This window comes from Oculina patagonica, chromosome 6 (genome assembly GCF_052425735.1).
Source record: "Oculina patagonica isolate OP01 chromosome 6, crgOcupat, whole genome shotgun sequence".
NCBI classification, from domain to species: Eukaryota; Metazoa; Cnidaria; class Anthozoa; order Scleractinia; family Oculinidae; genus Oculina; species Oculina patagonica.
The window spans coordinates 32,609,060-32,634,949 of NC_135763.1; the positions used below are offsets into that span (position 1 = coordinate 32,609,060).

Here is a 25,890-nt window from a genome sequence, read left to right on the forward strand (position 1 = left end):
GTGTTTTGCTTAAATCTAATATAGCCATTCCTACATATGAAGGTCGATTGAGGGTTAATGTTTCTTTGATTTTATGGACAGCTACTAAGTTTTCATTAAATATTTTGCTACTGACATATGTTGGTTTTGAAGCTAACTTTAATAATTTATTTTTATTAGTCACTAACCTAACGTCGACTCGCTTCCTCAAATTCTCCATGGTTTTGCCGTATACTGAATTATTCATCAATTTAAAAAAGTCTTTTTCAAAAGCGTTTTTAGAATTTTTACGTTTTTCGGTATTAAAATCGATGTATTGTTTTAACCATGGAGATTGATTGAATTCAAGCACTCTGTAAACTTTTTTTAGCTTTAATCCAAGATTTAAGTACAATCTAAGGTTTTTATAATGTAGTACATACTTTTCTCTGTTGTTTAAAGTTGGAATCAACTTATGAACTAATCCTGTTGATATATTGTATTTAGTTGCTATGTTTTTACAATAATTTGATAACATGTCATTAGTTACTTTAACTTTTTCTGGCCCCAGTGGGTATGAATTATGAAGGTTATGTAGTTCATTAGGATACTCTAGATCAACTTCTAAAATTAAACCCTTATTAGAATCTTCTTTGTACTTAGCTAAGTTTGTTTCATCTATCTGTTTTTGTGTTAACCATCTAAATCCACCTGTTGGTAAATATTGACTCATAGCCCAACCATAGAGATTATTAGCATCAAGATACATGATATACTTTGAGGCTGAATTTTCATCATATTCTTTCATATATTTATTGTTTGCTTTACCATATCGATTGGCTATATAACTAATACCTCCTCTCATTCCTTTTTCAATGAATTGGTACATATCAATGTCTGTCATAAGCTCTAGTTTGATATCTGTCATTTTAAGCATTGAATCCCAAGACAAGCTGGGACTGCTAAAATAATGGCATGGATCTAGCTTATAATACTTAAGACAGGTCTTGCGGAAGCTTTCAAATACATCAGCAAGTAAAAGTACATCGCTTTTAAGATATAAATTGTGATATTCACCCATATTTTTGATCTTAAACGTTTTCCACACATTTTTAGCATGCTTATAGTCATCATCTGATATATGCTCATCATTTAATATACTGTAAAAGTCTTCTTTTTTGGGTAGTTTTTCATTAAATTTGTCAAAGCTATCCATATAGTCATACGGATATATTCCTTTTCTTGACATCAGATTGAGTTGCTTACTCTCGAATATTTCAGAAGTATATTTTAGGGATTCCTTAGGTAGATTACTAACCAGCTTCTCAAGACTTGAACTCATAAACTGAAAACTATCTAGAAAGGTTAAATGATTACCGAGCATGAAGGCCATATATTTTTCTATATTATTTGGTATAGCATTGATATTCATTTCTTTAATTTCTCCCTTTTTATTTTTGTATGTATGATTTTTTACAATTTTTCCTATCTCTTGCATTATGAAATGGCTGTCATAACCTCTTAAGTTGTGAAAAATTACTGGAATTTTTATTTTATCGGGTTCTATTCTTAATTTCAGATTGCATTCTGTATGAGCGCTCCCTCTGTATTTGCTAGTAATATGACAATGGTCTCTAACCCGAATATCTTCATCTATGTATTTTATATCACAGATATGACATGCTTCTGCTTTTTGAAATTCATTTTCATCATCTTTAGTCATCTTTAATGGTTTCTTGAAGTATTTTTTCATTGTATTTTTACAATATTTAACTTCTTCTAGCATCTTTTCCATGAATTTGTAAACAGCTTTTTCTCCTCTATATATTTGTATCGGTTTGGAATATTTATCATTATAGCAACAAACAACCTTATAACCATATCCACAGTCAGTATGCTTTTGATAGGCTTCAGTATATGATTTATCATTATTTTGCTTACAGCCGGATATCTTTTCTGTTATAGCTTCAAAATCGGCATAAATGACAAATGGCACTTGTTGCTGTTTATGGAAGTTGTTGAATTTTAGTATGTTGTTATCCTTATCAGGCATTTTTACTGCTTGTACTCCATTTATTTGAATACAATTATCTTTGTGATCGTTTAATACTCTTTCAGAACTGAAACATTGCAAACAGTGCATACAGAAGTGTTTCCTTTCTTTATGCTTTGTTTGGTTATACATGAATTTATTGAAATCCTTTATTAGAACATAATGCTTGTTTTCATTTTCAGTTATCAATAATAAATTCATCTGATTGTTATACTTTTCTTTTGATATATAGATGGGATATGGTTGTTTGTTTTCATAACCGAAAACATTAATATTAATCTCATTTTGCTTCTCAATTTTATTGTACTGCTTTATTGCTACTGGGAATTGAACTCCATCATAATTTAGATTCTCAATGTATGATTTATCAATTTTTTTAATACGTTGAGGATATTTTTCTTGAGGATTTATGTGTCTGATATGACACCATCTAAAGCATTCATTATCTTCATTTTTCATATTTATTAATCCTTTTGAACTATTTCTGAGTTCTTGAGGTAGTTTGATATAAGAGGATGCCTTTATTGGTTCATATTTTACTATATTAATATAATGACCATCAACAGATTGTAATACCCATCCTGAGCCTTCTGACATCCATTGAGCTACGAAATTTAATATCTGTTGTTTAGATGCTTGTAGTGATTCTGCGATCTCTAGATTATTGATGATTGTTTGTGGTTTGCAATTAAAATAAGCTGTTTTATATATTACACTATCGCCAGTCATCTTTGAAAATGTCACCTTAAGAGTTTCAGCAAATTTGAGTCCTTTCATTGCTGATAGCTCTTTTATTATGTGATTTTCTACAGCTTTTCTTGTGTTTTGAAGCTGTAATAACGGGTCTTTATTATTTTTTATACCAATTTCAAAAGACTTTGTGTAGCCTTTCATAGCTTTAGCAACTTCCTCTATCTTTGTCCTTGGTAATGGTAGTGGGGCTGTTTTTATAGTCCGTGGCATGGGTTTAGGAGGTGGCTGAATGATATTTTCCTCATAATCTTTAATCATTTGTTTGACGTTTCTTCGTGGGGTTGCTTTTGGAGGTCGGGGTTTGTAAATATTAGGTTGGTTTGCTTTTAGTGATAATATCATTTTTATAAGATCGGTTTTCGATAGCTTAGCTAGATCTGATTCGTTCATATTATTAGATGAGATATTTTTATTTTCCATTTTTTTTAATTTATAGTATAACCAATTCTTTAAGTGTCTTATAGTAAAATCATTTTTTTTGATTTCAGATTTTTAAATAACTAGATATATTTGTATATTTAGTCATTGTAAAAGTGCATGAAGTGTTAATTATATATATCATTCTTCATCGATTATTTCAAACCGATCATCCTCTCGTAGACCAGCTAATATACTATTTGTGATGTGTTTTTTAGTTTTCATATGCATCCATTTAGATGCTAGATTGCTATCGTAATCGCAAACGTCGCATCTCCACTGTTTATTAAGCATGTATTTGGTTTTTGAATTTCGAATAGCTTTTATCCGATCATCGTCATTATCGTATTTGCATTTCCCAGCCATTTTCTCTTTATTTTATATTATAAAATATTTCTTTATATCAGTTTATAGTAATTCTTATTTTTAAATAACCAGATATAATTATATATTTGGTTACCGATAGTACAAGTAACAATAACAGCTATTAATATGCTGTGCAATCAGCCTCTCAAAGGCCTTCCTCAATATAAGATACATAATTATTCTTTATATCAATAATAGTTCTAAATTCAGTCTATTTTCATCAAAACAACTGCGATATGATTATTATTCTGAAATATGAAAATCAAAAAAGGTATCCCACAGGTAGTGACATGATTAATATTTAAAATGCTTTTTGAAAACCTTTGAGAAGATTCTAACAATTAAAAAAAGAGATGGGGATTTTCCCCAGTTGTTAAGTTGTATGATTTCCCTCAGTTTTTTATAGTGCGTTTAAGTGATAATTATTTTCTTTAATATATATATAGAATGACTGATATAACATTAAATATCAAACACCTACTAGAAGCTGATCAAAGCTCGAATGATATAGCCTTCATTAATAAAATGTATTGTATTCAGAGCATCCTTAAAACAAATATTTGTATTATTAAAATGCTATCTTCAGACCTGAATAGCAGATCTGAAATATCAAATGAAGACAAAAATCATGTACGTTTAAAGTGTATACCTGAAGACCAGAAAAGACGACGTGGAAGACCTCGTAAGGATCAACATTAAATACATATTTATTCAGTTTACGGTTTTAGCCATAAGTTATAAATTATTAATGACTAAACCATTGACCGAAAAAACCTGCTGACGCGTCAGCAGGTATTTTAATCTGGTTTGATTTCTATTGACCAATCATATTTCAACAAATAAAAAGTTTTTTATATATAAACTTTTTGAGTAAAATTTACTCAAAAAGTTTACTCAAAAAGTTTACTCAAAAAGTTTACTCAAAAAGTTTACTCAAAAAGTTTACTCTAAAATTTACTGCCAAACATAGCTGGCCCGTGAAGTTATGTGTGTTATATATATATATATAATGGTTTGTAATTCTGAAATCCACGATGAATTAAAAATTTTCAAAGAACCTATATGCCCTTTCTGCGATCAACTATTGATAGAAGGTAACAAGGATGCTGACCCATGCTGTAGTAAGCAGGATATGTCAAATCAAAACGGTAATGTTTGTATTAATTGCGGTTTAGTTCATGGCTACGATTATGTTAATGAGTACATTGATTTTTATGAGAATATGGATAAAATACGCCGAAAATCGGTATATCATCGGAAGTATCACGTTGAGAATGTTTTAAACGATTTATGTATTAAAAATAGGGTACAATTGACTAGTGATCAAAGGAATCGGATTTATAAAGTGTTTGATATTATCGAATCCGCTATTCCTGTTGTAAACAAAGGTAGAAAAAGACTTATATCAACCAAATTCATAATTAAACAGCTTTTTTTGATGATGAATCTACCTTGTGAATTTATCAAAATTAGCAAAAGCAAGAAAACGTTAGCCTATTATCGATTGTATTGGAATGAGATTTTAGAATTAAAATTTGGCGAAATAAATCGGATCATCCAATAAATTTCTTATCATATTTTCGTAGGTACTTGTCGATTATCGGACCGGTATCCGTCACATAATCGTCAATGTTCTTCATTGAAATTATGACGCTAGACGGATTGTAATCACCGCATCTCATCGTGTTTTTAATTGAGTTGAGTAAATGCTGGTAGCTCTGATATGCATATGTACTATTTTGAATTTTTAAATCGAGATTTTGATGATGCATCCAGCCTTGTATTAAAAGCGCTATTGTACTAATTGCAACCAAACTAATACCACCTGTAGCAATACTTGATGCAAGGGAGCCGGATGCAAAGAGAATAGACAAAGAGTTACCCAGTAATTTCAGTCTTTTCAAGCGCTTTACGGCCTGCTTGTAAGCCCAGCATTTTCTGTGATAGGTGCTGTAATAGGCTTTTAATTCTGTGACTTGGTCCTCATTTAACTTGGCTGAAATATGATTCCAGTCAAATATTTTGCGATTGTCTGTCATATATTATATGATTAGACTATGTTTTTTCTTTCGATTTTCTTTTTTTTCATTGAGTTGATTAATTTCCTGATATTTTGAATCAATCGATCAATACTTTTCAGTATCTCAGTTATCAATTCAGCAGTCTTCATATATATTGTTTAGACAATTAAGCGATTTTTATTCGAAGAAAACATTTTTTGTTTTATCTAAAAATTGACATTTATGATACTCATTACCATTTATCGAATATGGAATTTTACTAAAACCTATTCTTTGTACATAGTAATCTGAAGAAATTTGAAGGCTAGATGCATTCAGCGTATACCCCGAGAAAATTTTATCGAGACAAATGCTGTTGTTAGAAAGGCAAATTCGAAATTGATCCTGTATTTTTGTATACCAGAGATTCATATATTTACCTATATAACCAGCTCTAATTTGCTCACTCGATATATCTAAATCATAATCGAGTGATAACTGATTAGACTCTACTTTCACCCATGGAAAATCAAAACTACTACCATTGTCGAAGTTTATTTTAATTCTTTTATTATCACCGGCTTTATAGTCATATTTAAATGCCATATATATAGTCCATTCATCGGATTCAGTGACATTTTCATTTAAATTAATTTCGAAACCACTCATAAAGCCATTTTTTGGATCAAAATCTTCTAACAATTTTGTGGGATTAAAGACAAGATTATCATTTAATCCAGACAATACAGCTCCGTTGCTATCTGACATGATGAATTTAGAGGCATCCGTTAGATCGAAATAGTACTCAAATATTTCACTATAAAAACTCTTGGACTGTAATAATTTAATCTGATTTTCAAGAGTTGTTTTGAGAATATTGATTTGACTTACCAACTGTTTATAATTAACAGCTTGATCATCAGTAGTACCTTCTGCAATACCATGAATGGCCTGTGTTTTCATATCAATTGATGCATTGAAAGCTATTCTATCATTTTCAACATAATATAGCTGATCGTATATACTGGGTTCAACATTACTTTCATAATTCTTAATCCCATATATTATAATATAAGTTTGCAGTTTTGGGACATACGAGTGTCCTGACTTCATTTTTAAAACGATATCGACATAGAGATAGTTGTTGGTATGTTGTTGATACTTATGAACTTGAGCTATTGTTCGACTATAACCGTTATAAACTCGTGTAGTTACTTTATTAACAGTATCAATTAATGACACAACACTGATATCTAGACTATTCTGATCTATTTCAGCTGGAAAATAGAGCTCAAATGCCATTGTATAATGATTAATTGGTATAGGGTACATGTTGATACCTAATCTGCTTGAGTAGTAATTTTTCGAACTATCGAGAAGTAATTTTGTATCTATTACCTTTTTATTGATTTGATGATCTGGATTTGGATGATGAATTAAATCTCCAAGCTCGATATCATTTTCTTCACTAAGTTGATTATCACTGTCAATCATTATATTAGTGAAAACGGTTTCCTTTACCAATAGAGGTTATATGTGAACTGTCAACATGATCAAGCATGTATTTTTTATTTACACCATCTGCTCCATATCATTGGTTGGCTTTTAGATTTGTTATGCGATTATCGTTCATATTGAGATTTGCCTGCATCATGTTACTACCGTGAATATCAAGCTTGCTTAGAATTTTTTGAGTCAAAACTCGTCCTACGACCTTCTTTAAAAAAGTGTTATCAACGTACGATTTGTCTGCTTTGTTTTGAAGGTTTTGAGCTAAGACACCTCCTGATTTCTTCGTTAAATATGTATTATCAGCGTACGATTTGTCAGCCTTAGTAGCAAGTTTGGTATCAATTTCAGTCCTTACTTTGTTATCCTCAACACTAACATAGCCTACGTTTGGTACAGATCGATCGTTATATAAACTTGGATAATACACTTCGGTATTTTGCAATGAAAGGCCGGCACAATCAAACACTGTTTCATTTCTGTTCTTTTTAAGGAAGAATTGGTTAAGATATCGTTTATTTACGGCCGTCTCGAGATCCCTTGAATAATTTTCAATTGAATCATCGATCGCAACGTCATCAGGCGTTTTTAGCCCTATTACTCTCTTTTTGTTCAAATTGAAATTACCTTCAGGCGTAACATCAAAGCCGACTCCTGGGTCACCCTTTTCACCTCGAGGGCCTTTAATTGGCGTAATATTAGTGTTATTTGATTGTAATAAACCGTTTGAGTAACTCATATTATATCAATCAGTTATATTATATTATATTTTTTCATTGAAATTCTTAGTTACGAATTTTCGTGGCTTATCAATATATAAAAAGCTAAATGGGTCTGCAGTTGCTTTCTCGTATAGCTCTTTTGGAATACTGTTTTCACGGCATATTAGACTACTCTCATTAGCACTTGGGAATTCGTATATAGAGAAATGTGAACAGTTTAATCTTATGTCTTTTGGTGTCTTATAGTAGCTTTGACTCAGATATATCACGCTACAGTTCTTATGCCTTCCTCGTATAAAATAGTCGACTAATGGTTTTTGGTTTTTATCACATACAAAATCGTCAAAAATGACTATTTTCTGTGAGTCACCATCAAGGTCTCCAACGGGAATAATCTCATCATTGCGTGCTTCAATAACATCATAACCAGCTTCATTACTTATTTGCTGGAACATATCCATAAGATCCACAAACTTGGACTGCTCTAAGTTTTTTGCGTATAAATAAATTTTATCAAAATATAATAGATTTTATATCATATGCATTAGTGTGTTTGTTTTCCCCGAACCGCTTGGACCGCAAACCAGCATCCGAAAACATTGATTTGGCATGAAATCGTATAGTTGTCTAAAGTTTGAGGCCATATCGTCTTCAGTGTCATAATTCGGTATTCTCATTATATTATATGGGTATATTATTTTCAGTTCAACAAGGTGTTCAACACGGTGTACATCAAGGTGTTAAACGCTTTGTTAAATGTTGATTTTTATATTCAATTTTCATTTTTTATGTAACGTAATAATATAAAATAAAATGAGTTTACTTAGATGGAAAGAGCTTGCAAAGAGTAAATCTGATTTGGGCGATAAAATCAATTATGTTAAAAATGCAATCACACAAAATAATATCGGTCAGCAGACAAGCCAAGAGTCATTTTCGAAGGTATTCAAACCAGTGACAAGTAAATTAGATGATGTAATTAAAAGTAATTTGCAGATAGCAAAAGTACCCAAAAAGCGTGTCAAAAAGGGGATGAGAGGTGAATTGGAAGCTCCAGATTACTATCCTGAAGTTGATCCTTTTGAGGATATGGACGTAGATAATTTATTTGATGAGCCTGTAATGCCACAAAATGAAAAACAGATTGTACCGAAACCACCAACATATGAAGAATCTTTAAAAGATCTTTTAGAAGGAAATAAGGAGATTTATGTTGATCCCCAATATTTTCCTGAATATGAAGATGAATTACCTCCTGAATACGATGAGGATGAAATTGATTATGCTTTAGATGCTGATGATGAAGTAAGTGAAATACTAGAAGACGTTGGTATCGACGATTATGATGTAGTGCAAATGAAATTAGATCAGCCTGAAATGACACCAAAGAAAACCAAGAACTATCTTAATAAGATTTTAGAGAAAGCCAAATATAAACGGAGACAATTGAAAGGTTTCAAGGCGAATGTTACTAAAGAATATAATAGGGGAACTATATCTGAAGCGGAAAGACAGATTAAAAATAAGAGAATAAGCAATGCAAGAGTTGCATTAAATGACTACATCAATCATTACGAAAGTAAAGCCAAAACGATAAAAGGTTCTGGTATTCGAAAAAATCAGAAAGGTGGAAATGTTATATTTTTTAACGATGTAAAACAGCTTCTCAAAAAATTGGAATTGATCATCGGTTCAATAAACGCAGGAAACACATCAGTTAAAATGCGAAATATGGGAGTAGCTATATTAGACACACTTTTAAAAAGGTCTACTATAAATAAACAACAATATAAACAGATATATAATCTGTACTTTAAAGTCTAATTTATGTAACTGTATTATATATATGGATCGTGAGTTAGTATTATCATCATATAGTGTTAAAAATCAAGGGAATAACACTCCTCAAAATTTTACAACTAAATTCAACAGGCCTATAACATTGGATAGCAATTACCAATATATGATAGGTCTCAATCGTATTATTAACATGTCATTTACATGGTTTAATGTAAATCCCTCATATGGTAATCAGCTGATTAAATATAGTTCTGATAATGGGAATAAATTTGAAGACATAACTTTCCCTGAAGGTGTTTGGAATTATTCTGAATTTGATGAATATATTAAAGAGATTACCAAGACGGGAGATGATGATAACCCTATATATCCCATCTCTATTGATTTTGATTCAACAACATTCCGAGTTACAATCACTTTATCTCAAAATTATCAACTTGATTTGACGCATAGCAATTTCAACGACCTTATAGGGTTTGATAAAAAGGTATTAAAGGATGCGGTTAATATTGGTCCAAGAGTACCAAATCTAAGCCAAGATACCGATATATTAAATGTACATTGCGATCTAGTCAATACTTCTTTAGTCGATGGCGAAGAGTCGGATATCATTTATACTTTTTCGACCAGCGTACTACAGCCGAGTTATTCGTTTACAATCGAGCCTCGTAGGGTCACATATAACCCGGTTAATAAGCAACAGATAAGTAGCATTCGAATATACATCACAGATGGGAAGAGACGGTTAATTAACCTGAATGGAGCGGATACGTCTTTTTCATTAATTTTGAAAAGGATAGAATAATATAACATAATAGTATATAATGAAACCATATGAATTCAAGAGGTTTTACCATCCAAAATTTGGTAAATTTGTATATAAGCACAAAGGGTCAGGGATTATCGTTGATAACATTTTCAAACCGATGAAGAGTGTTATGTCGTCTGTTGTTAAAAAAATTGTCAAGCCCTTAGGTAAGAAGGCAATAAAATCAGGTATTTCTCATGCAGGTGATAAACTGGGTAAAAGGGCATCAGAAAAAGCCGGAGACCTTATAATGGAAAGGCTAAGGAATATGAGGAAGGGAAATGCTGGGCAAAAGTCACTATCCCCAATCTTACAGAAAGTAAATGCCTCACCTGTCAGACACCAACAGAAAAATGAAAGTACTGATATGATCATTAATAGATTAATATCAGGATCAGGTGTAAAAAGAAGGCGTTGAGTAAAATGAATAAAATGATTAAAAAAATTGGTACATAATTGCAAAATTATATAACATAATAATATAATGTCTTTCAGAACAAGTGAATACTTACAGAGATATGAGTTGGTTCGATTTCAACTCGATGATGTTATTCGAGTCCCAGCTAACGGTCAGCACCAACTTAAAAACGGCTATAAGTTCACGATTAACGATAGAAGTTCATTCTACGATTGGTATAATGCGTATTTCGAGGTGCAATTTCAGGTGCAAATGTTAGCTGATGGAGCAACCACGGGGGCGAATCGTATCACAGTTATTAATGGAGCACATTCATTGATTGCCCACATGATGATTAAATCAGCAGGAAAAATCGTTTATGATACCGATAATCTCCATAAAGTTACTTTCGTTAAGAACCTCCTCGAATATAGTGACGATTTTAGTCGCTCAGTAGCAAAAAATAGTCTTTGGTATCTAGATACCGACCATAGGATAGCAAATGCTAATCAGAATGCAGGGTTTGAGGCTAGGCGACTTTTGACGACAGGTCTCAATGATGTCAATGTTGTTATACCTCTAAATCGTTACAGTTTCTTTGAAGAGCTGGAAGGTCGAATGTTACTCCCAATGCAACTCCAATTCAATATACAGTTACAGAATGACGCCGAATTACTTAAAAAGGCCGATGATGTAGCTGATGGACGAGTGGTCCTTAATAGATTCCTTCTATGGGTCCCAAAATTGACTCCAAAGGACAGCCTATATGATAAGTTTGTTAGTTCCTTCTTGGTAAAGAACACTTGGACGTATATGCGTGAAATGTATGAGGTTTCCGCACCAACGAATAGCAGTGGATTCTTCCAGATCTCATCCAGTATTGATAATGTTAAGGCTATCTTTGTATATCTACAACGAGCTAAATCAAACAATGCAGATGAAAATCCCTATGAATTTGATACCTACAATATCAATCTTGACCGTGGGAATGGTAGTTATTTGACAACATGCCGATTGGAATACGGCAACGGAGTGTTTTATCCTGAGACCGAATATGATAGTGAGTCCAAAGTTAGGATCTTCAATGATTTGATGTCTTATGGTATGAGAAAGAATGATTACAACAGCGGTACACAACTCAACTTGTCAAATTACAACTCTCTCTATTCTATTATCTTTTTTGATTTATCATATCAAGCAGAGCGAGTAACTAGAGACCCAAAGCAGTTGATCTTCAGATATAAACTAAACGCTAATAGTGCGGGAGATAGTCCTTTCAACGTCCATGCCATCGTTCTTTATGATGAGACAATCGTCATTGACAAGGTGGGGAATGAGCTGGTTATTGTATAAATCAATCAATTGAATATTATGTATAAACCATTCTATTTTGTATACGTTTTATAAACAAGAAATTATATAACATATAATATATATACAAGTAATGACAACTTATCACTCTCATAAAGTGAATCTGTCAGAAGGACAGCGAAGGAAGCTTTTGACTGCTTATAGAAATAAAAGTGAGATCACTATTCGCTTAAGCAATTCAGATATGACTGGCAATGACAGTTTAATGCTAACTCAACGACAAATCAAAAAATTGAATAAGGCTAAGAAGTTAGGTGTTGGATCTGATTTAAACATCTCGAAGACACAAATTCGAAAGGTCATTAGGGTCGGTCATGGGGCACCGCGAATTGGTTTTCCAATGATTGGAATTAGTGCTCCAAAAACGAAAACAAGATCAAGAAGGTCAACAACTAACAAATCAACAACTGATAACACAACAAAGAAGGATGGGGGAAATATCAGACTACCAAGTAAGAAAGATGTATTAGCTTACACACCGACACCATTCATTGGTTCTTGGGATGAATATGATAAATTTCTCAGAACAGGTGGATTGTTGCTTCCAAAAAAAAAAGATCTTAAAACCGAAAAGAAAGTAAGAAAGCCAACATTCCATAAGAATATACCAATGAGTAATTTTGATTTAATAAACTGGTGTTTATATTTGAATATACCGATAAAAGATGTACTAATGAGAGACGAGACTGTGCCACATAATCACAAATTAGGAATATTCATTTACAATCTCCAACCGTCATATCTGAGTGGTAGTCATTGGGTTGCTACGTATGTCAAAGATAAGGCAATCAATTATTTTGATAGTTTTGGTATGCCCCCATTTCAAGCCATAGTAGATCACGCAAAAAAGAAGAATTTAACATTGTTACATCAAAACAATCAGATCCAGAGCATAAAGACTACCACCTGCGGATACTTTTGTCTATACTTTCTCAACGAAATGAATAAGGGGAATTCGTATTATAATTTATTGGAAGTGTTTGACATATATGACACAATGAAGAATGAGAAATTCATTCAACATTATTTCAGAAATATATAACTCATATATATACAATGACTAAATCTTATTGTTTACGTGAAAAAATACAAACTAATTCAGTTCCTAGTTCTGAAAAATATGTGAGAACAAAAAACAATCGTTTAATGCTCAAATCGAAATGCGCTTCTTGTGGTATCACTAAAACTCGTTTTGTGAGTGAGAAAAAGGGGCGAGGAGTTGGTGAAACGATTAACAAAAAGGTCGGTCAAAAGGTTCCCGGTTTCCAACAGGCTCAAGACTTAGCATCGGCTATCATGGCAGTTACCGGAGGCGATAAAGATCTATTTAAAAAATATTGGCGCGGTGACTTTGCTAAAGGTATATTTAATAAAAAAAGCGGGATTCAGACATCTAATTTTTGGAAGCCCGCTGGAGCATATAAAAATGAAAATCTCGACCCAAAATGCAATTTCAGTGAGTATAAAAATGGAAAATGGATAAATCATTATTGCGATTAAATATCTAATCAATATATATATAATGTGCCAATCGTATTGTCTATCATGTAAAAAACAAACCAAATCATTAAACTCTAAAAAGGTAATAGCTAAAAATGGCCGGCTTATGGAAAAATCAGTTTGTCAAATATGCAGGAAGAATAAGAGTAAATTTATTAAAGGAGGTGCTATTTCAAAGCGTAAGCCCCCTTCTACTATTGAATATGACATGAGAGGTTCTGGCATTGATATTCAAAAACACTTATCAAAACTTGGAGAATTACATATGAGAACACCTACAGGAAAAAAGTACAATTATTGTGGACCTGGTACTAAATTAGAAGAAAGATTAGCTTCTAACGATCCTAAATATAAAAATCCAATAAACAATCTTGATAGCATATGTCAACAGCATGATATTGACTACAGTAATTCAAAATCACTAGCTGATAAACATAAGGCAGATGATCTTATGCTTAAGAGAATATCAAAAATACCATTTAAAGACCGTCCGTGGGGAACAACAGGGGTACAAGCTTTAATCGCTAGTAAAAGAAAAATCGGATTGGGTATAAAAAAAAGAAGCCAAAAAACGGAAAACGGCGTTGAGTAAAAATGATTGGTCTCAACAATTAGCCGATGAGTTACATAAACCAATCAGACGAAAATTTAAAACTAGAAGAGTAATATCAAATGGAATTGACGACATATGGTCTGCTGATTTAGTTTTTATGGATAAACTTTCAAAATGGAATAAAGGTTATAAATATCTATTGACTATAATTGACGTATTCAGTAAATTCGCTTGGGCTATACAATTGAAAGATAAGAAAGGTGCATCAATAACTAACGCTTTCAACAATATTGTCATTAATGACAAGCGTAAACCTGAATATCTCTGGGTTGATAAGGGATCTGAATTTTATAACAAAACATTCAAGGAATGGCTAAAGCAGAATGATATCAAGATGTATTCCACTTTTAATGAAGGTAAAGCTGTTGTTATTGAGAGATTTAATAGAACTTTGAAAAATAAAATGTACAAACAGTTTACTATTCAAGGTAATACACAGTATCTTGAAATGCTACCAAAAATAGTAAAAGAATATAATAATACAAAACATAGCTCTATAAAAATGACACCCATAGAAGCTTCAAATAAAAAGAATGAAGGAACTGTTTACTTTAACCTATACGGCAATATGGAGCCATTATCAACTAAACCAAAATTTAAGGTTGGTGACAAGGTCCGAATATCAAAGTATAAACGAATTGTTTTCGATAAGGGTTATACACCGAATTGGAGTGAAGAAATGTTCGTAATTACTAAGATCCAACATACTAATCCCATTACATACAAATTGAAAGATCTCAATAATGAAGACATACAAGGAAGCTTTTATGAACCTGAATTATTAAAAGCAAAACAGGATGTATTCAGAATTGATAAAGTGATCCGTAGAGACTATAAGAAGAAACAAGCTTTAGTTAAGTGGAAAGGATACAGTGATGACTTCAACAGTTGGATTCCAATCAAGGATTTGAAAGATATATAAACAATTTTTAATTTTATTTATGGAGTATATGTTAAGAGTGCCTTAAAATCAATTATCAAGTATTACACATGCAAATAAAAATATTAAGTATAATATTTTTATAAATCAGTATTTGATTACAAAAAATATTTTAGGACATACATTCATTTTAAAAAAACATTGAATTTATCAACAACTAATTTTTCATCCAATTGATCTTCATTATAAAAAAAGGTATCAATATTTATAATACTACAGCCGTTATCAAAAAGCATTTCGACAATATCTAAATTAAACAAATTTGATATTACGTAATTAGTATCTTTATAATTATCAAAATATGCTTCAATATAATCAGCCCATGGGTTAGCACCACCATCCATAACAACTACACTCTTTGGCTGATTAAATACCATGTGCTTGAAATTAAATTCATCTTCTAAGATTTTAGCAATTATTTTAATATCATTCGATCTATCATTTTTATCCGAGGTTAAACCGATTATAAATCTTTTATCATTCATATATATATATTACAAAGAGATTTTATTTTTATATGGTTTTATGCGTTTTTTCCTTAATGATTTTAAATTATATTTTAAATTAGTATGAATATTACTGATATAACTTTTAGTAAAAAACGCATAAAACCATATAAAAATTTCTAAAGTATATATATATATATAAATGGTTGAAGTCCGGAGATATTTTACTGAAAGGGACAAAATGGATGCAAAAAGAAGATCGAAAAGAGTATATGCTTCTAAAAAGGAATGGTTTTGTGTCATTTGTAATAATTATAACTATAAACTAGCCGGTAAATGGAGACATCTTTTAACACAAAAGCATATTAATAACAGCATCATTTACAACAAAAAATCAGATTAAATGCACTTTATAAATGATATAAAAAATAATGTATAATAAATATTATAATGACATCAAATTACATCAAAAAAAAATTTGTTAATATGATGAATATTATAGAAAAACATTGCATTAAAGACAATATACATTTCTTACAATTGAAGAGCTGCGGGAATAAACGGCCCCTGGACTTTCTGACTAAATCGAACATTATCGAAACAGCTCCAAATTGCGCATGCAGGTTTGTTTACGTGTGCTTAACAATGTCCTGTCTTTCATTTCACTGGTCTTTGTTTCGTTTTTGAAAAATTACACATGCAAAAAGACAAGGTTTTTGCTCGCGCGGCTTCTTTTGTCTTTTCTTTTACAAACGATAAACAAAGGAAACCTTTTGTTTCTCAAAACGATGAAGTTAGCTAAAGTTTTGGGATTACAGGCCTAGCCCCAACCCCTTAGCTTAACCCTAGCGAAAAAAGCTTAACCCTAAACCCCAAGGGTTAGGGTTAGGGTCTGACGCTAGGGTTTCATTTCAAATTTAGGGTTAAAAAGCTAAACCCAAGTTTAAGGGTTAGGGTTAGCGTTAGCGTTTCAAGCGGCTAGCTTTCACTGCAGTCTGCTTGCGGTTAGCTTCTTTTTGTTGTTTCGGGCAAGACTATTTTACTCTGTTACCGTTAGCTGTAATTTTGAGGTGAAAGTGAAATAAAGACCGATTGTTGATTGAATACGTTTGCTCGTGTTGTCACATTATACTAGTTTTGCTTTCAGTTAAGTGCCGCCAGCTTGCTCTCACTTCTATCTCCACTCCTTACATCATCACACATCTACAAAATCCCGCGAAAACAAGATAAACTAAGGCACGAATCGATTGATTGATTTATTGATTGATGAATATTTAATGAGGCACAGAAAATAATTTTGCGAGGGAACGTCCCCTGCGAAACCTATAAAGAATTTTTTAAAGTCTAAAACCAGGTCACTTCTCGGCAACTTTGTCGCGGCAGAACCCAAGCGGACCCTGCAAAACTCGCGTTGACGAAGTTCCCGGCAAGAAACCTCTTGTTTTAGGCCTTCTATGCGGCCAGGCTCAAACTACCTTGTTTGCAACGTTTTTTTCCGAAGCGCTAAACAGCGCTGTTGTACAAAACAAAGGCAGAAACATCACTCAGTTCTTCGAGCGATGCTGTAAACTTACGGGTATTCAGACTTAATGATGTCCTTCAACCACCTGGCAGCCGCAATCGAGCTAAAACTATAAACTTTTCCGTTTTACTTTCACAGGCGCCATTTCGCTTAATTCAAACTCTTCCGCCTCTAACATGTGACCTTACGTCACAATGCAGTATCCAGTCCTACTCTACTCAAATCAACAAAAAAACATGCGCAGCGAGTCGAAAGAATGCTTGTTAAATGGTTTCTCGTCTTCCGTAGACGCTTAGAAAACCCTACAGGGAAAGATGTAAACGCGATGCGTTGGAAAACTCAGACTGCTAGCTGACTGGAAGCACGTAAGCCTGCAAAATGCCTTTTTTTGCATACATAATTTCTGAAAAACGGAGAAAAGGCCAGCCGAATGCAACACAGGACAGTGTTTAGCACACGTAAACAAACCTGCATGCGCAATTTGGAGCTGTTTCGATAATGTTCGATTTAGTCAGAAAGTACAGGGGCCGTTTATTCCCGCAGCTCTTCAATTAAGTGAAAAGGAACAATCAGATAGATTAGCTAACATTTGTACTGATCTCGGTATTATATCAAATATGATCCTACATAAAAACATGTTCAAAAATCTGATAAAAATACAAAAATATTATATTGAAAATATAATATAAGACGTTCAGTTTAAAAGCACTGTATATAAAATTTTGAAAAAGAGTATAAGAGATTTTGAAATAAATTTCAAAAACATCATAAAACTCGGCTTCGCTTGGTTTTCCAGATTGATATTTCAGTTATGATATCAAGGCTTGTTTAAACGCACTGTATCCAAAATTTTGAAAAAGGTATAAGAGATTTTTTTATTTTGATCCTAAGGTTGACCTAGGGTTGGTTTTTCAGGCTTGGTTTTCAGTTTTGATTCCATTTTGGTTTTCAGTTTGGCTTCGAGGTTTGGTTTCATTTTTGATTCTATTTTTGATTTCATTTTTGATTCCAGTGCTGTGCAGTAGTATAGGAGTTGGGGATGTAAGAGATTATAAAAATTTTTATGATCTCGTACCCCCAACTCCTATACTACTGGAATATCGTCTGATTTTAGCCAACTCGGCCTACGGCCTCGTCGGCTAAGTACCAGGCGATATTCCGCGCGATTTCGCAGGATAATTGTTAAGTATACCACTCGAAAGCATTGCATAACTAGTATTTATTACACAGCTAAGTTATAGTAATCAGAGGGCCTAAAACTTAAATCAATCAATCAGATGGCTCCCCAGGGGTACATAGCTTTTCTGAGTTTAATATGCCCGGGGTAGTCAATCGATAAAAATTGATATCGGAAAATCAATCGATAAATCGATATCTATCGATAGATTGATTTTAAACGATATCGATTGTATCGGTCAATCGATAAAAATCGATACTCACACGCCGACGAAGTGTTAATTTTATCGATTTTATCGGATTCATCGATTCCGTTGAGGGAGCGTTTGATTATGTAGATTTCAAAGGCGTACAAGAGACAAAGGAGACTGCATCATGATTTTATTACTGATTTTATTGTTCGATTGGGAATTACAAACGGAAACGTAAATTATTTCTCCTTGTCCGGCTCTGCTTCAAGGTTATCATTTAAATTTTCTTCTTCTTTTTTTCGGGCGCGGCATCAATAAAATGCAAGTAGTTTACATTTTCACGGATCATATCAGATCTTGTCCGCCAAGGGCAAACGTTTTGAGAGCTTAAAACATATCTTGAAAATAGAAATGTTCCAAAACAAAATGTGACGGAGGAGTACAGAACATGAACTCTACAAACGGAAACCACGCAGCGAAGAAAAATGACCTCATCTCACACTTCCTAGAAGCCTTCATATAAAAATAGAACCCTCAGAAAGAAGTCAGAAGCAAATAAGGTCGAAAAACGGAATTAAAGCATATAACGGCAAATGTACAAATGTCACGAACCTAGGAGTCGTGTAGGCCCGTCGCGTAACCTTTATTTATTTACTATCTAAAGCGGATTTCAAACACAACACATCCTGCATGAGTTTAATAAAAGTTTGTAGAAAAGATGTAGTAATTTTTACCGATTAATGAACAGGGAAGTTGTTATGTAAGTATTTCTGCGAGCTTTTGAAATATCTTTTGGTGTTTTTCATTCGAAAAATAGTAGGATAATTTAGTTTCGATAAATTCGATATTTATCGATAAAATCGATAGCCCTGATTGAAAAATCGATAATTATCGATTACTCACAACGAAATCTTTTATCGATTTTTATCGATTTTTGAAAAAATTAATCGATTTTTATCGATTGTTATCGAATGTTATCGATTATCGATATTATCGATTGACTACCCCGGGAATATGGTATCATTAGTTAAACACACTTCAAAGCTTGCAGAACAAAGGTTTTTGAATGTAAAAGTTCTGTAGTTTAACCCTTTAACCCCAATTAGCTATTGGTATTAAACTTGTATGAATTTTTACAAAAAAATAATATTCTCACTAGACAAATTTGGTTTCGAAAGAAACGCAACTTTCAAGGGATAATAACAGTGCCAATTCTTTCAACCAGCTTTTCTAAAAGTTACCATGGAAAGGTTATGAGAAGACAGCAATAACTGCTTCACAATTAAGCTTGTTAAAGTAACAAAGCAAATTCTTGAAACTGATTGCCTCTCCTAGGAGATCTATAAACCTTTGTTCACTTTAATAATATTTCATCCGAAATTCAAGTTAAAAAAATTTTCCACTTGGCACGTTGTGATGCAAAGAAAATAAAAACAAATACAAAACGTCCCTAGCCTCAATCTAGAAGCTTTAATATTTCAGTGATGTTCCATGACATAACAAAGAACAAAAGATTTAAGATGCGCTACCAGGGAGACAGCGGTGGAGAGAAAAAATTTTATGGTACTGTTTATTTAATCACCTGATCTAGTTTTGTTCTAAGAACTCTTTTTATGTTAATTTCCACTCTGTAATGTTACTGACTCTTTCTTTTTCTTGGTGTGATATCAGGATTTTTTTTGTGTTCGTTGGTATCTGTTATAGAACATTTTGGTGTTAGTCTGCTAGCTAGTTATAATAATGAAGACCATTTTTCTGCCATTGGAAATCAGAAAATAATTTTTATTAGACTGTGTGAAATCAAGTGATCATAATCCTTGCAAATCTAAAAGAATATATAGATCACTCTATTTTGAATAAAAAACAAGGCATTGAAATAAAAATTGAACAAAGCTAAAGTGACCCACAGCCCAAGCAAAAAATAACAAATAAACATAACATTCACTTCCCAGATCTGATTTAAGCCCTATTACAGTATCTCAAAATTTAAGACATTGATGTTACAAAATGTATGTTGCTGTAACAAAAGAAACCAACACCGATTCCTTAATAATTTTAGCTCAAAATAATTTCCTTGACGGGGGTTAGAAAAATCGGGAAAGTTTATAGGAAAAAAGTTAAAATAATCAAGTTCTTTATTGATAGCGCCTGCTGTCTCTATATATAAGATTGCGTGGGCCCGTTTTATGACACGTAGAAACAACGCGAAATTCGATTCAGACATTGAATTGTTAACAGAGTATGTAAATTTACTATTTTCATCACAATGGGTTCTGCGAACTTGAAAAGAACAAATTCAAACGGGAGAGCTATAAGAATTTTTTTTTAAATTTTTGTTATAAAAAGCTGGCAAAATTTTAAAACCTTCCTCTGATATAAATAAAAGACACTAAATAGGTTTTACTCTAATATCATTTGACGGTTTTATTGTGTGTGAATTCAGAAAGTGCGACTTGCAATATAACTGCTTGGAAAATGTTTATAATTTTTCCACTTTTTGTGTTCAACAAGCGAATCCGAAACTCCACTACAAAACTCTACCACTCGAAAGATGCATTACGAAAGAATGTCAACATTTTACCAACTATAAAAGCAGGAATTAAAAAAATATCACGTGAATTATTGATGCTTCGAATTGTTGAAAACTAACTCGGTTCTATCGAGATTAGGACAGAGAAATCACTTAGGCACTTAAAAAAACGAGAGAAAAACGTCAATATTCTAAAACAATATACTTGCTTTGATTCTATTTACATGAATTCTTTTGTGAAACAATTCTTTACACGCCAACATTACGAATCACAGCTTACCGGAGATATGTAAACGTGGCCACGAAGCTAACACTAACGCAAAATTTGATTGTCTGAAAGGGGAAATAATCTTTAAGCTACTAATAAAGGCCATAATATGTCCACACGACTTACGAATTCTACTGCCTACACTTTTTAATATTACATAAAAAGAAATTAAAATAATTCGGTTGGCGAAGAGAAAGACAAAGCCGACCTTTACTAGTGGTGTAGTTGTATCAATTCTCACGTACGTAGCCAATTTTAGAAAGCAGCGAAACCACACTAAATTTATAACTGAAAGAAAACCAATCCATGGGCAGATTGACCTTAACTTCGTTTACGGAACCATACCTTACTTAGTTAATTTCCTTTTTGTCGAATTTACAATTTTAGTTAGTCCTGTACCTGAGTCACAGTGGTCGAGCGAATTGGCCCAGTCGCTGTTCGCCATTTTGATCCAGTGTCGTTTTGAGTCGAATTTTGTACATGAGCGCTGGGGAGAGGCGGAAAAGCTTCAGCATAAGTCGGTTGGTATCCTTCTAAGTCCATTCCTTCATCTTCTTCGTGGTGGTTATTCAGATCTTCCGGTGGGATGTAACCCCCATCGCTGTACACAGAGCCTTGAAGGATTTCTTGCCCGTGGCTCTCGCCTGCTACAGGCGCTCCATTTATCTTGTCCATATTCTTGAAATCTGGTCCGTTTGCCGGTCAGGATCTACAGTACCACTGCAAGACGACACAAAAGAAACAACAGCTGTTAACAGCTAAACTGGAAGTAAAAAATCACACTTGCAATTCACTACAAATCGTGTCTCGTGGCTAATCGAAGGTTATCTTCTCACGATATATTGCATACGATGGAGAAATTCCACTAGCACTGCCTAACCTGCTGAGCAATGGTGACTGTTTCCGATAAAATCAGTCCCGGATTTGATTCCTGGGTTAGCAAGCCAGAATAGCGGCCAAAGAAATGGAAAAATACTAAAACTTTGGGGCCAAATGGCTGAGTAAAGAAGCACTGATCTAGTACTCCAAAAAGAGATTATTCACGCGCGAGAACACGGCGAAATCGACAAGGTTCTTTGTCTCGCTTCCAGGTTCATTACGTCATACCCTTGTCATCCAATCACGATGCGGAAATGATTCGTACCCAGCTTTGGCTGAGGTATGAGTCCGGGACGCCTGCCGAAAAACTCCTTGCACACGCATTTGCTCAGCTGCGGTAAACTTCTGAAGCGTACCGTATTTCTATTTCCTCTTGAGCGAAATATATATAATTTCTTCCACCTCCACTGAAGGGCGACAAAGGTCTTGTCGCCCTTCAGCGTGATCGGTAATCTTGTCAGCAATGAAGTCTTCTTGCCTGCCAAAATACAGACTCACCATCGTAACCATGGGGAGTGCGGCGCCCCTACATGTTACAGGGCATTAAAAAATTCCCCTTCCTCACTATAACCTCGGAAATGGCTTTATATTTTCAAAAAGCCATTTTCCGAGTTAAAAATCCTCCTGAGGCTATTCGTCTCTCCTCTTCTAACGCGCTTGAAATCCGATATGTTTCCTGTAATATCGACGCCTTTTTTTACAGTAACCCAAACAAAAAGAGCTCAGAAAAGGTTAGTTCGACAAAACACGCATTCTCTAAGGTGGTCGAACTGGATGAGGAAATCTTTGGATTTTTTTTTATCGCGTTGCCACTCTGTGCTCAGTTGCCGAGGTTGGGAGGGGTGGGGGTAGGGCTCGGTTCTCGCTTCCGGATGTTTATGAACTTTGGACTAACTGTGGTCCACTAGCAAAGCACACGAGTGACGTCACGACGTCACAGAAAAACAAACCGAAATGGCGGACGATTTTCCCAAAACACTATCTAAAACAGCCGGGGTTCCTTATTACACTTTCAGAAAACGAAAACTTCACCTAGATATTTTCTAATTCTCTCAGAACACGCTGATGTTTTCGGAGCATCGCGAGGGTTATACAGTGGAACCTCGATTTAACGAAGTGCCAAGGGACTGGGGATATTTGTTCGTTATATCGAGGGTTCGTTATATCGAAAACCTTGATATAACGAAGCGGAAAAACAACCAAGATATCGTTATATCGAGGTATAGTTAATCAGTTTTTAACAATTTTACGCTGCACTACGAACCCAGCATTTCCGGATATTAACGATTTCTAAAAAAAAAAAACATTTATAATGTCTAATATATGCACATAGTAAGAGCATGTGTACTTGAACTTGTTCTCTTGTTACAGGATTAAAGGATTTTCATCCTTGTTGTCTGTTCAACATTCATCTTTTGTCGCGTTGATTTTTTCGTTATATCGAGGACATTTTACGTTTGGTTTGGTTTCGTTATAACGAGATTTCGTTATATCGAGGTTCGTTATATCGAGGTACTGTTCCAACATTTTACTGCAACTTTGGCCGGGTTGAAGAAAATCGTTCGTTAAACCGAGGACTTCAATATATAGAGGTTCGTTAAATCGAGGTTCCACTGTATTCATTTGCATTCTAGTTTAGACTTCGCGCGCTTCGCTATTGATTTCAGCCAATCAACAACCAAGAGGTGTCACTATCACACAAGCAAGAGTATAACAACAACAATGAAAGACTCTAGTCTTTAATTTGGCTTTAAGCCTTTGTTTTACGATGTTTCCATGTGATGTTTTAATGGAAAAAGTCATTTATGCAAGTTTTTGTTTGCTAGGCTAAAAGTCGTGATGTCTGGAACAGTGCAACAAAGGCACAAAAATACACATTAAAACTAAATTTACTGCTACACATGCAGTATAGAATAATTACATTTCAATTCTAATAATTTAGTAATATAACTACGAAATAGCATCTCTCCAATCGATATTTCACAAACAAATAAATAATAATATAATGTATCTGGTAAATAAACTAATTCTGTTCTATATAATAAAATAAATCTTATATAACTCTCTCTTATATACATTCAATATAATAAATATCTATAAATACTATGATTCTAAGTGTCTAATATTTCTAATCAATAATGTACGAATTGCAAGAACTAAACTAACCGAGTGACCCGCGCTCGGAAACATTTAGTAAAATTGATTTAAGTAAAACAATGTGCAATAACTTTTAAATATCAAGAGTCATTTTCACGTCAAAGAATGAGACTTTTTAACAAGTTTACGACCTCTGGCATAGTGGGACGATCCGCAGGGTTACCCGACCACGATGACGTCATAAGTTCCCTATACCGGTTATCAACGTCGTTTCCATCTGGGATCTCCGGACGCAAATTGCAGGCCACGACTCGGAAGATCACAATTTGATGATTCTGTAATTTGTAGGGAATTTCTCGGGTCCAAAATTGCCACAGACAGATACCGAGGGAGAAAACGTCGGCTTTGAAGGTGGGGCTTTCTCCTTTTAGTAGCTCCGGGGCCCGGTATGCAAATGTCCCGGTGAGGTACGATCTGGACGGGGTATTGGGCTGTTCCTGGATGATCTGACAGCAGCCGAAATCAGCGAGTTTACAGCTACCATCCTGTGTTATAAGAACATTGGCCGGTTTTAAGTCGAGATGCGCGATGTTATTATCGTGCACATACTCCAGCGCAAGAGCCACCTCGTATGCAAATCGAACGCGTCTTTTGAAATCGATCTTTTCTTCGGCGTCGTCAAGCACATGTTGCAGGTTTCTTGTACTCACGAATTCCATGATTATACAAGGCTGGTCTTCGAGGCTTAGCGCGACGTTAGCTGCCAATACACGAACGATGTTAGGATGTTTAAGTGACAAGACTTCGTGGTGCACCTCTGCTTCAAAGCTCTGCATCGCGGCCTTCTTGTTGCGAGTGTTAGTGTGAAATTTCTTCAGGGCGACTTTGCAGTTGTTGTGCATGGCTTCGAAGACGGAGCCGAACCCGCCAGAGCCCAATAAGCGTAGGACTTTCACTTCTTTGACATCGACTCTTGATATAAGTTCAACTGGTTCTTGTGTTAGCATTTTCATTTTCATTTCTGTTCACTTTGGACAAGCTTCTTGTTACGTTCAAAGCTTCCAGAATTCCCGGGTCATTGAATACTTAATGATGTACAGCAAAGTAAAAAGGCAAGGACGAGTCACATGGGACTTATTATTATGCCTGGGCGTGCGATAATGGAATGTTTGACCATTCCGGAATTTTTTTCACTTTTCCCTGATCGAAGGCTATTTTAACATGCAAACTGTGAATTTTTGCGGCTGCTGGCAAAAAAATTGTAATACAATAAAAACCCGCGAGTAAGAACCTGTATTTTCCCAAGTTAGCCTAAACAGGTTCTTAGAGCGGTTTTCACTTGAGTGTCGAAAGTAATTTGCGTTTGCTTTGGTTTTGCGTTCACTACGCTTAGTGATTGGTTTAAAAATTTCGCGCCACTTTCTCGGCCAATCAGGAGTAAAACCAAAACCAATTGTGACTCGCTCGCACACGTTTTCCCGCGCTTCGTGCCAACTACATGTATTTGCTTCGAGTTTTGGTTGGTTCACTGGATTGTCTGTGTCCTTTGTGTTTGGCCAGAGTAATTACTTTGG

At 34.0% G+C, this 25,890-nt stretch overlaps 1 protein-coding gene and 1 pseudogene across 1 annotated transcript in view; both read right to left on the minus strand.

Moving 5' to 3' along the window:
* LOC144656637 (vigilin-like) overlaps positions 1-22,402 on the minus strand; it is a 38,176-nt gene extending 15,774 nt beyond the window's left edge. Inside the window, exons 1-2 of the mRNA XM_078516884.1 lie at positions 22,221-22,402; positions 21,740-22,060 (exon numbers count right to left, since the gene is read on the minus strand). Coding sequence (XP_078373010.1) covers positions 21,740-22,015 — 276 coding nt within the window. The 5' untranslated portion in view covers positions 22,016-22,060; positions 22,221-22,402. The remainder of the gene's footprint in view (positions 1-21,739; positions 22,061-22,220) is intronic.
* Positions 22,403-24,474: 2,072 nt separating this feature from the next.
* On the minus strand, positions 24,475-25,335 carry LOC144658041 (serine/threonine-protein kinase mos pseudogene; annotated as a pseudogene).
* Between the last annotated feature and the right edge of the window lie 555 nt (positions 25,336-25,890).